Source organism: Notothenia coriiceps, unplaced genomic scaffold, assembly GCF_000735185.1.
Source record: "Notothenia coriiceps isolate Sejong01 unplaced genomic scaffold, NC01 NC01_scaffold00000339, whole genome shotgun sequence".
Lineage (NCBI taxonomy): Eukaryota > Metazoa > Chordata > Actinopteri > Perciformes > Nototheniidae > Notothenia > Notothenia coriiceps.
The window spans coordinates 19,562,405-19,575,244 of record NW_011333040.1 but is presented as its reverse complement, the minus strand read 5'-3'; the positions used below and the strand labels follow the sequence as shown (position 1 = coordinate 19,575,244).

At 40.9% G+C, this 12,840-nt stretch overlaps 1 protein-coding gene across 1 annotated transcript in view; it reads right to left on the bottom strand.

Moving 5' to 3' along the window:
- The window catches only part of pip5k1ca (phosphatidylinositol-4-phosphate 5-kinase, type I, gamma a), a 57,508-nt gene that overhangs the window by 15,765 nt on the left and 28,903 nt on the right, over positions 1-12,840 (bottom strand). The window contains exons 5-8 of the mRNA XM_010778744.1: positions 9,636-9,764; positions 5,516-5,668; positions 2,143-2,442; positions 684-892 (exon numbers count right to left, since the gene is read on the bottom strand). Coding sequence (XP_010777046.1) covers positions 684-892; positions 2,143-2,442; positions 5,516-5,668; positions 9,636-9,764 — 791 coding nt within the window. The remainder of the gene's footprint in view (positions 1-683; positions 893-2,142; positions 2,443-5,515; positions 5,669-9,635; positions 9,765-12,840) is intronic.

Sequence of the window (12,840 nt, the reverse complement as noted above, 5' to 3'; positions counted from 1 at the left end):
TCTGCTGCTCCAAACCCCGCCCCCCCCTGAAAATAATGAGTGACAGGCTGAGAGTGACCTGATAGAAACTTTATTATTCACTTAATTATTGAAATATGATGAAGCCAACTTAATCTCCTACAATCATGGATTTATGTAACTGTACGACAGAGAATGTAAATGTGCACCCACATGCAGTATTGTTGTTTTTATACCGTTGTAAATACTCCAGTTGTCTGCTGTGTTCAGACTCAAGTCTTGTTTGTGATGCCACATTCAGGACATTCAGTGTCCTTTTTTGAGCAGAAGACCGTCGCTAGAAGCTGCAGCTAGACTGCAGAAGCATTAGTTTTTGAGGATGGAACAATTTCACACAGAGATATAGGAATCCTAGAACTATACAATTGATTTATTTTGGTTTATAAATTAATGTCAAGACATTTATGTTATTGATTTCTGAAGCACTTTCTAAATAATGTACATAATAATGCATTTACTGCATGTATTCATTGAGGAAAAAGAAGCAATGTGCAGTAATATAGAATCGTGATGCATCGGGAAATCGAATCGGGGACAGGATAATCGTAATCGAATCGTGAGACCAGTGAAGATGCAAAGCCCTAAAGTCTAGTAGATGCACTCCCCCCTTTTATTCAGTGTCACATTTATCACTCGGCTCTCTTGCCACAGCCTCTTTGACTCACGTGTCGTCGGTGTCGATGTTCCCCCCGCAGGCCGCCCCCCCCTGGATGGACTCCATGGCGGTGGAGTATAGGGCCTTCTGCTGGGCCACGGGCCTCTTCTCATCGCTCTCGCCCTGGGAGCCCTCCATCTGCCTCTCCCTCTCCGCCTGGTCCATGTTGTGAACCCCGAGCAGCAGACTGTAGTCCATGATCTTAAAGCTCTCCAGCACCTGAGCAGGGGACAGGAAGTGAGCGGTGACTGACGGAAACGTGACGTATAAATCTGTCTCAAAGCTTTTATCCAGAGTGCATAACAGTGTCAGCACCAGGGGGAATGAGGACAGGAGTCATGAAGCGATACAGAGTGATGCACACACTAATTAACTATGCATAAGATAGGGAGTATATCACACTGGCTAACAAGAACGTGCACTGAGAAGGTTATTACGAGGTGGTGATTTAAGAGACAAGGGCAGGCCGGCCACCACTGCAGAACCCTTATTAAACACAGTGCTGTAACAAAGCTCTAATTTACAGCGAGGGATCCTGGGAATGCCAAACACTCTCGTAAATAGCTTTTGTTTCTTTCACTGCCTTCTTCAATCCAATCTCCCTCCCTCCTCCTCTTTTATTAAAAGTTAATAAAGGTAACACTTTACATTTATAATTATCGCTTTGTATTGCCAAGGAGTGAAAGGATTATAACGTAACTCAAAACTTGTTAACTTCCTTCGACTTTCTTGGTTGCCTAGAACAGCCTGTGGACTGACTTCTATGTAAAGGCCTTGGGAAGCTTTCATCACAAATAACTGCTATTAGTTTGACTCATATTTCTAATTGCAGTATGATTTGTGATATTAAAGACTTTAATAGAGGATGATCATTCAGAGTTATTGCGATATATGAATACTCTTCACGTTATTACTAAAAATGATAATCTGTACCAAACAAAGATTTTGTATTAAGTCGGTAAAACATTACTCACTTTATACTCACTTATTTTGCCTTTACCAAAAATTGGGTTAACTGTGAATACTGCACTAGCCAATATTGTGGATTTCATACCAATTTCGATTAAATGTGTAGTGACTGAGGTTCCCTTAAAGGCACTAGTACCAAAGATTTCCTAAAACTTCTAAATAGTATCTTTGAACAAGGCCCCATAATATCCTGGTTATTCCAGCACGTTTCCATTTCTTTTTTGTTGCATTTCTACCCTATGTTTGTTTCTTTCCCTTTGAGACTCAGCCTTAGGGTATAACTTTATCCTTCCTTCAAACATGCTTATAATTTTCCGCTAAACCTAACTGCCTAGGATCTCCCTCCCCCTCACTGAAGGATCTCTCTCTCCTAGGCTCCTTCTCCCTCCTTCGTCCATGTCTCTTGCCTGTCTATCTGAGCTTAGACAAAATAGAAGTGGTTCCAGTGAAGAGCTTTAACACAGCAGCTGTTTGTGTCTCCGTCCCCCCCTCTAACTCACCAGGCAGTCTCTCTGTAAGGTCTTCACCAGCGCGTTGTAAGTGTCCTGGTCCAGCATCAGACCCTCCAGCAGGTTTTGCATGAAGTCCAGGTCTTTGAAAGTGGGCCTGGCCTTCTCTCTCTCTTTCTTGGATGCTCGCCTCTTGTAGGTGGAGCCCTTCAGGTCGTATTTGAGGTGCATGCGAACTACGCGGGGAAGGACGTTGTTCATCACCACCAAGCGGATGTTCTTCCCGCCCGACTGGACACAGTAGAGGCCGAAGAACTTGGGCAGCAAAGTGCGAGGGTTCTGATTCAAGTTCTGGAGAAGAGTGAAGGAGAAGAAGAGAAATCACAAGGTTTTTAAAGGTTCATAAATGTTTTTTTTGCTGCTGACAGGATTTAGAAGCAGGACATTTGAGGGAATTGTTTAAAGGAATTCAATTGTGCGAAGAAGCTGTCAGGGTCACCACAAATTGTATTACGTTTTACAGAATTACCTTTTTACAAACACCCAAGGCCAAGATGTGCATTTTTTTAGACTTTGCATAAGTAGAGAATGTTGGCACTGTAACGTAAAATATCTGAAAGATGCTATTTTTTGGCGAACAAAGACAGAAAGGAAAATATAACAGAACCAGGATCCCGACACATCATTTTTTCATGGGACCTTTAAGGGGAGGCGTGTGGCGCAGTGGGTTGTGTGTACGTTAGGGATGCTCGATTATGGCAAAAATCATAATCTCGATTATTTGGGTCAATAATTGTAATTGCGATTATTAAATGCGATTATTCATTGACTTTGAAAACATCCATTTATTGTACTTTAAAACAAATACAAATAATAATTTGAACTTTTTAACTGTTGAATTATACATTCAGGGTAATCAACTGAAAAACCAATACAAAATAAAATAAAATAGATTATACATTCATGTCTACATTTAAATAAATAATATCAAAATAATAAATACCAATAAACAAGATCAACAAACATGTAGCAGTGCACTGTCACAACCTGAAAACTCCTTAACATATAGCCAACAACATTTTGGTAAAACATATTCAACATATTCCACTCACTCCACTGGGTCAATAATTGATATCACGATTATTAAAAAACGATTATCCATTTACTTTGAAAACATCAATTTATTGGAGAAAAAACATTTGAACAGTATGTTTTTAACAGTTGATTACCCTGAACTTTAAGTATAATTCAACTGAAAAAATTATCGTTTTATTTAGATTACATTGTTTTCGTAATCGTTGCAAGCCATAATCGTAATCGCGATTAAAATACGATTAATTGAGCAGGTTCAAACCCCACTGCAGTCAGCATGTCGTTGTGTCCCTGAGACACTTCACCCCAAATTGCTCCTGTGGGGATTTCCCACAGTATTGAGAATGTGAGTCGCTTTGGATAGAAGCGTCTAACAAGCTACATGTAATGTTAAAAAATACATGAGCGAAAGGAAAGGTGATACATGTTCTGCAAATAGTTTATTTATAAACACTACTTAATGCTCAGTGTACACAAACTGTCTACCCAGTTATTCATATGATTGCCCCAGGAAGTTTACAAAACAGAAACAAACATGAGTCAAGATCTCAGTTTCAAATAAAGAAGTGGTGATGCCTAAACTGTCATTTCATTTTCACTGTTATCAACTGTTTGGGATTTAGGAAGGCATTAAGCTTACAAAAATCAAGTAACACAATTATCCTATATTTGTAAAAACAAATCTCTCCTATTTTGCATGATTCTGCATTTCTACACAAAAAGAACCCCCCATCAATCACCAATCCGTGCTGAATAAACCAATCTCAACTAAGAGGGTCTGGGGGCTCAGTTGAAAACCTGCTTTGACCTTGGGAACTGGGCCAGCTCGTTCCCATTAGAGAAATGAGGGGGGAGATGAAGAGAGAGTGGTCCAAAAAGCCATAACAGAAAGCATTCAGGAGCAGATATGAGGAGAAAAAAAGAGGAAACGGCAGAGGAGAGATGAAGGATGAATGTGGACGTATGGCTAAAAGGCTCAGCACTTGTGACCTTCAGATTAGAGGAACAAAAAAGAAAAAGAGAGGTTGCAGAAAGACAGAGAGAGAGAGAGAGAGAAAGAAAGAGCATCCTCTGCCCTCAGCCACACATGACCCTTCTGTCAATGTTAAGAGGGCAGAGCAGTGACGAACCAACAACAAAGACACGTGAGGGAGATGAGCAACTATGAGCATGAAAGGCTGGAGAAGGAGTGGATTAAAACACAACGCAGAGACATTAAGAGAAATAAATTCAAACGTGAGAGGAGATGGAAAGCCTTGGCACATAATAGAAGGGCTAATACACCGACGGGAGAGAAGTGTCAGCGGTGGAGTCTGTTACATCACTGCGATCTGTATGCTGCCCAGAGCTACACTCCTGAGCTGGGGGAAGACATGAGCCGCTCCACCAATGGCTGCTGCGCGTTGTGTTTGCTACGAATACAGATGAGCCAGTTCCAATTAAACGTTTTGCTGTGACATGTAAGAATTGTATCCATGGACACAATGTTTTAATGGCTTTCTACCGTGTTTATCTTGGCGTGGGTTTGATTTGTCCATCTGTGTTATCTGCCTCTTTTCCCATAATCCACCTGCTCTGGCCTCGGGCTGCAGCCATCTTGCGTGAGCCTGAATATCACTGCTTTCATTAAACCTCTTTCTCAGACCAATCATTCGTGCAAATGTTCTTCAGAGCATTTCAGGCCACCGGAAAAGGTCACAGTGAAAGCGCTGAGCCTTTATTGCCCTAAATGATGAGACAAATTCCTGCACTGGTCTTTGGCCACGGCTGTTGGCACGGGAATAAACACAAGGCTGATGGCTGTGAACCTCAAAAGCCTGGGATAGTAGCATGGACATACATGGAGCTGTTGTTGGTTGAGTTCATTCAGAATGAGCCAGCGGACTATGTTGTGGGTGTGGGTGGGGGTGGGTAATCTTATGTGAAACACACCGGCCAGTCTCTTATGAAACCGCATGGCCCCAGGTTTCAGTCGGATATGATAGAGTTGTTATGTCTGCTGTATTTGAAAAGGATGTCATGCTCAGAGGAGAGATTTCCAGGGTCTTACATAAACCTCTAAAAATAAAAGTCAAAATGAGAATATCAGAGCTGGAGGTCAGCAATTTAATGAGAAAGTAAAGGGTTCGTGTGTGCAGCGGCCTCTTTGGCCCGAAATACACCAACGCTGCCCGGCTTCTCCACCTTTGGTGCAGTGTGTATGATCTGTGTGTTCACTTCATGTGCATGTACCTAGATAACTCGCTGCGATACAGTTTAATTGATTTCACCTACCTTTTACATAACATGACATTGACATGTGCTTTTCTCCACATACACACACTTTGCTTACCATGTAGTATCCAGGCAACAGTTTCTGTAAGAATTCGGCCTCCTTGTGCATCACAGTCTTGATGATGAACTCGTCGTCCCTCGTGAGATAGAAGACCGAGCCACTCGCCCCGGGATTGGACAACTCGATCAGAGGCTCATTACACAGGGAGTACTGCAGACACACACACACACACAAGAGGAGGTAAATGCTGGTTCAATCTTTGAACATTTTATAAAATGACAGCACTTATACGAAAGACAGTTTTAACCAAATCATTTTAAAATTACTTTTCTTCGTGGACAAGACTTTTGAATCGCCTAACACAAATTGATCAATGGCTTGATGATTTTTGCTCTGCTTTTTGGCTTATGAGGAAGAGAGAAGGTGATACTACACTTTTGTTTTAGTCCGTGACGTCATTGGGCCCAAAGGAACTATTTCCCCTTTGTCTTACACTGGGAGAGACATCTGTTAACCAGAGGACGTTTTTCTCTTTTTTAGCTAAATCAACTCCCCAGTACGAACACTTTTATAGCCCTTATTTGAATATCTAGGGTCTAAAAGTTGTAATGTAATGCTGTATCCAGTTCTCTTTATACATCAGGGTCAGAACAGAGGTAATGAACAGTCTGACAAATATTTTCCCTCACTCTTATTTTCCCCTCACAGATGAAGCCAAATGCTCCCAGTGTGTCGACACGTGCTGCAGCACTAGCAGTTTTCAATGGACAACACAAGGTAGGGAACAGCAGTGAAAAGAAGGGCTTTCTTTTTGCAGACACTCATAACATGTAGGACAATATGCCTGTTTCTCAACCTTTTCCTTCACACATGCAGTAATACAAATGTTGCTTTCAGCGCTGACAATGAGCTCCTTTTAAAAACACCTGTGATCAAACACAAAATAGCAAATGAAGCTTTCAGCACTTGCATAACACTTTTAATGGTGCACAGCAGCAGAAGGAACGTGACGTGTTACAGCCCCAAGCTTTCCTCAGCGTTTCGCAGATATTTGTGGGATTTATGGATCAAACATAAACTGCAAGTTGAAACAAATATGCACTAATAAATTAAAGCCCAAGATCAAACAAATTATAATGTGTCACACACTAGCACACTTATCATGTGGAGATGTGCAGAAGCACTTACAGTTAAACATTATGGCAGAATTATGAAAATAACTGATGGTGGAATGTGGATTCATAGTGCATGCTGAAGTAGAAAAGACTTAGCTAATATATATTAGACACATTAAGATGTCAAGTAATGACTGCTTTTTAGTTATCGCTCTTTTAATACACACATCAAACTCTCGCTTAAATGACGGATAGATCGGCTAATTATCTTGTTCTCTTCCCTCGGCTGCTTAAAAGCAAGTAATGACAGACATCAGTTTTCAAAAAAGCGAAGCCGCCTCTGCCTCTGTTTTGCTAATGGCAGACTTTCAGGGAAAAAAACCTCTCTGTGTCGCCTCACATTTAATTTCAATGTTTTTTCAATGCTGTGTTTGAATTTTTAACATCAAACACAGCTGAACAGGGATAGAGAAAAGGTGTGGAAACGAGATGGCTGAATGGAAATGGGAAAATGCACTCACAGAGGCAGGTAAACGGATGTAACCATTATTTCTTTTTAATTAGGATGGATAATTTAACATTGTATGTCATTAAACAGAATGATAACGTAAGGTTGCAAAATGTAAGGGAAAAACATATTCACAATGTTATCTTGTGGTATCTTGTGAAGGAGAAATAGATGATATAAATACTGCATTGTTAAACAACTGTTTGCTCCCTAAACACTAAATCATGACTACTTGTGCAAATATGATGTAAATCACTAAATCCCAAGAGTGGCGGTCAGTCAAATAATTGATTGGTCCATTGGCATTTGGAAACGATCTAATCATATTTGTCATTTTTAGCCACAATGCAAAATGATCACTGGTTCCAGCCTCCCCAATGTGATTTAATGATTTATTTGGTTTATATGATGCTTAACTAAATATCTTTGGGTTTAAAACTGTTGGTTCAATACAACAATTCACAGTGTTACATCAGCTTGGGCTGTGGGATATTAAAATGCACATTTGTCATGATAAAGACAGATTTGCAGATTCATCGATAATTTACAAAAAACATTAAAAAAAGACCTTGAGATGAGGCTGATTCTAAAGATGTTTTATACATTAGGTAAATGCATACATAGTTCCAGTATGTCTCTATGTGTATTGCTTTGGTGCCGTTTATGTGAGAGCTCTTACAGGGCAATAATTCAGTCTCGTTATTCTGCATGTTTAGCAGTCATTTCCTACACACACCCTGGTTACACCCAAAGCAGTGTCTATGCCAAACATATTCCACACAAGTGTATAAATGAGAACATAGTCCCCGAATGCTCCACCCAAACACCTCCTGAGGACTTCCATGGGAAACCCCTTTAAAAGGTACGCTAATGTGTTGGTTAGAGGTGTGTAAATAATACCTTAAAGTTAGCTACACTACGCGTGTAAAGTGAGATTGGGATGAAATTCTTAAATTATGTGCCACAACAAGGGGTCTCTAAATCAGGTAGCGAGGTAAAACCGTGGATCTTAGTTTTTACCTGAGTTAACACGGCAGCGAACCTCTAATTAAGGCGGTGTTTACACGAGAACGAAATGGCTGTATCTGCTACTTTTCTCTCGCGTATAGGCCGTTCGTTCACACAAGGCCGTAACGGAACCGCGGAAACGGACCCCGCAAACGATAACAGGTCCCAAGGTGGATAGATCTGCAAACGGAACGCTCTGGGGGGCCAAAACGGCTCAGTGTGTACGCCCTATTGCCTACGATCATTTCCTGATAACGATGAAGCCATAGCCCCACCTCTGCTGCTCACTGCTGTAGCATGGTCAGTAGCTATACAGTAGCAGTAGCTACTGACCATGCCACAGATGTTAGTGCAAAATCTACAGCTCCTCTACCACAACCATCAGCAACAAGTGGACATGGAGAATAACATGAACTACATGTTGCTATATCTACCGCGGCGCGGGGCATAAACAGAAGGGCAACCATGGAAACCATGCTCGGGGGTCTTCTTTGCTGCTTTTGGTGTATTTTGTGGCAGAAGTACAGCGCCACTTACAGGCCCGGCATATGTACTACAGCGTTTCCAGTGGTCTCGTGTGAACGGACACGTTAAATGAGCCGAATGCGTGTGAACGGAAGACCTTTTTGATAACAAATTCGGTCCGTTTGCGCTCCCGTGTAAATGGGGTCTAAGCATTCTCTCCATCATTTAAGCCAATTAGAACCCCCTCTCCCCCTAAGGTAAGGCATTAGTAATGTTAGGACGGGCGGATAAACACTTAATAAGCAAGTACGTCAACATGGACTAACAAGGATAAACAAAGAGATTCTGTTTTGTCATACGTACAGCCAAACGTCAGTGTAACTAGACTTAAACTCTTAACAAATTAGTCTGGTAGCAAGATGGAAATAACATGCAAATCCCCAGATGGCTCGAGCTGACATATGTTGATGAGTGACCACAGACTGACCAAGAGGGATGTCAGGCAGGATGTGGTGTTTCAACGTGGCTGACCAACCGATGCATTAAAGATATGTGCACATGAGAGACCCAGAAACACTGACTGAGCAATGTATGTATATTGTGGTAGACTGCTGAAGGCCCAGCAGTGAATCATGCAGCCTCCAGGTCCTGCAAACCGATGAGGGGAGACAAGCTGCAGGCCTCCTCTCTCCCTCCTCCCCTCTGCTCTCTTTAAGCTGCTTCAAGGCATCTTGCTCTCATTGTTCCCCTTTTAGCTCTCTAAGCCTTATCTGCAGTTCTCATCTTTATGAATACCGTCCTTATTAATTTGTATTTCATTGTCTTTTCCTTGGCTTGGCTGCCTTTCCTTTCCCCCTACATTCCTCTTTATTGCGCTCTCTTTCTCCCTGTTCAATTATAATCCTCTGATTGGAGCTGATACAAAGCTCCTACTGATGTTAGCAGTTCAATTAACAACATAACAACCTTCATTGTGCATTTGTTTTTCATCTTGTACCATATATTTTAAAGAATGTCTAGCATCCAAGTGGTAAGAATCCTCTTTAATTCATTCAGCAACACAGGAAAAGTAAAATCTCACCAGGTAGTCATCCGGCCTGATGCCGAACAATTCTCTGAAGTAGCGAAAGGCCACAGGAGCGTAGGTTTTAAAGCGGAAGTCTGGGAAGTGGTGAGCTGGAGTGAGGTTGCTGCCTTCACTGAAGTACAAAATAAGACAAGAAGACATACATTACATTCATGTTTTAAGTGAACATCAAGGAAGGTTAAGAACATATCAGCAGCATACTTAAAGGAGACCTATCATGCTATATTTGAATAATATATTGTAGGGCCATACCTATATAATTTATACGTTTTTTTTCAAAATACCAAACAGATTATGCATTTTAGCCATGCCTCATTTCGCTCTATTTTGCTCTCCTCCATCCTGTCTTTGCATGTGCTACAGCTGACCACGCCCCCCTGCAAAGGAGGGGGCCGAGTTACGAGCGTCATGTTACCATGCTGTTACCATGCCACGGCACCATGCACCATGCCACGGCAACCTCTCATTCCCCTGATAGGTGGCGAGTTGGCCATATAGGCGGAGCTCCTCGTCACTGACGTTAAAGCCGCGTTTTTAGAGATTTGGGTATGGAGGAAAAGAGAGAGGGTTGTGTTTTATGACACTTGGTGAGTTCCCTGACACACCGGAGACACATGTTCACGTATAAAAGACGTACAAAAGTGCATTTTGCATGATAGGTCCCCTTTAATATTGTATAATACATATGTGCATTGGAAACATGCTGCATGTTCGGAAGGAGTGACCCGGCACTCGCGTGGTAGACAGGGCACTAGTATTTGCGGTGAAAGTAGAAAAATCAAGGCAAACCATATTGAGATGGTGTAGACTTATTGTTCATACAAGAAACCAAAATGGGTCTGTGAATAACTTTGGGAGCGGGAGCTTCCAAACTAGACCTCCTAGACTAAACGTTAAATATAACCCAGTTATTTATGAATTGACATTTATTAAGGGGAGCTAATACAAGAGTTCCAGACTGTAGCATATAAAAAAAAAAAATTGTCAAAGGATAGTTAACTTAAACGTTAAACTCCAATACTGTAAATTAACGAAAATCCAGAAAAAGCCAGAACGAATCTGTTACCATCGAATAAAATATAATAGGCAGATTATAATTATTTAGGGTTAGGAGTTGCGAAGTCGATGACGTGACATGAAATTTCGTAGGAAAAACTTACATACCGTGTCAAACAAAGTTTGTTTGCGAGTTCTTTTCGGATGGTAATGTTAAAAAAAGAATTGAATCTTTCGAATGTTGCGCACGACTAATCTGGAAGTAGGTATGAAATGTGTACAATAGCGTCAGAGTAAACTCAATCTTACTACTTTATCCGGTTCCAATGTGTGAATTCGATTTTCTGGAATCTTTTCTCTTGGTTCAATCGTACAAACGGGAAGTTTGACTCGTGAAAAAAAAACAAAACAGATAAAGGTATATATAGTATAAAACAAAAAAAAAAAAAAAAACAAATATTTACTAATAAACCAACATAAAAAAGAAAAATTACTACAGAAGAACGACAGTAGAAGCGTCTTTATATATTACAATAAATATAACTCAGTCTATAAAATAAATAGGCAACAAATATAGATGATAACAAAGAAACAAAAAAAACAGAGGGAGAGAAGACAAAATACGAAAAGGAGCAGGAAGTCAACAGAAGATACAAAAAAGAAAGACAAGAGAGAATCACCCAAATATATACTAATACCATAACCAGGAAGATAACATACCATCGCTACGTAGTCAAACACAAACAATGGATAAAAAGAAATAAGTTCATATTAACAACATAAATATACGCACTACTAAGAAACAGAAAATTAAGAAAGACACTACCAGAACAAAAAGAAAAAAAAAAAACAACGCCTTTATTACGGTACGAAATACGGTCACACTAAAAGGTCGAGTCAGACTAGGCAAATAGGCAGGCTCTAGATCCTGTGTAATTTGAACTGACATGTTAGTGAGAACCCCAACTGAAATTCAATTCACAGTTGGCCGTATGTAAGACACGAAACCACTTTAAGTTTACAGACACATAAAGTACAAGTTCACTACTTTGTATCAGGCACCAAGAGTAAACTTCGGTCGTTTTCCGATCAGTGACACTAGGAAAAATGGGTACACGACCTGCATACCACTAACTTAGATATACTTACGTGGGACGGTCGGGGAAAACGGACCTTTTCAATCCTACGGCGGATAGTGTCACGGTGACTCTGAAACAATGATTGACATTTCTGGAAGAGTAGTGACATGGGACATACGGTTCCTTCCAGACGGCAAGTGGATTGACATGCCTCCGAGCTCGTAGCCATGTACGAAGAAATGTTTCGGGCACAACCCAAGTCCATTTGATGAAACAATATAGACGAGAGCTAAGAGAGATGCTTACTTTCATGAATAACGGACTCCTAGAGTACTACAAAAAAATATTTACACAGTTCTCGATACCTGACACGAATCCCTTCTTTCGAAAATCAACAGTCGAGGGATTTAACCTTGCAGCGGGTTTGTCAAATTTTAGACTCGTGAATAACCAAGGGGACGTAGGAACTTTTGAGCCGACCCCCTGTACGACACAAGTATGGGTACACATAGGCAGTGACATTTATCTCAAACTTGACATGGGACATGTAATACAACATACAGTGATAACAACGAAAGACAACAAAAATACAATGTACGACAATTGATTAGGACGTCCAGTGGGAACTTTTATGCTAGAAAACTAGAGTTCCCCGAAAGTGACCAATTTATTTCCGACTGTTTGTTACAACCGAGTTAGTCAGACTGAACTCCTACGGGTCCGTGTATAAAATTAAAGAATATTGGCAGAATTTATAAAACCTACCCCTCATGGCTTACGAAGGGAAGTTTACTACAATGGTGTACTTCACGACTTTTTGTCATAACTTACTGATGAATTAATGAAATAGCATAGACAATAGTGAAATCCCGAATGACCACAACTATGACCGGCCGTAGTACAAAAAATTGCTTGGTCGAAATTTACTTCCCCCATTCATAAAGTGAGGAGACGGAGGGAGCGAGGTGTCATGGGTAGGAGTGAACTTTCATCGGTAGGTCGACCGTAGCCTGTGTCACAGCCGTTGTGACTCAAGGTTCGGACTTCTCCCTACACACTACGTCCTGAAGATGCACCCCTCTCGTGAAAAGGGGTCCAAAGATTTCGTCGGTTTGTGAATTTTT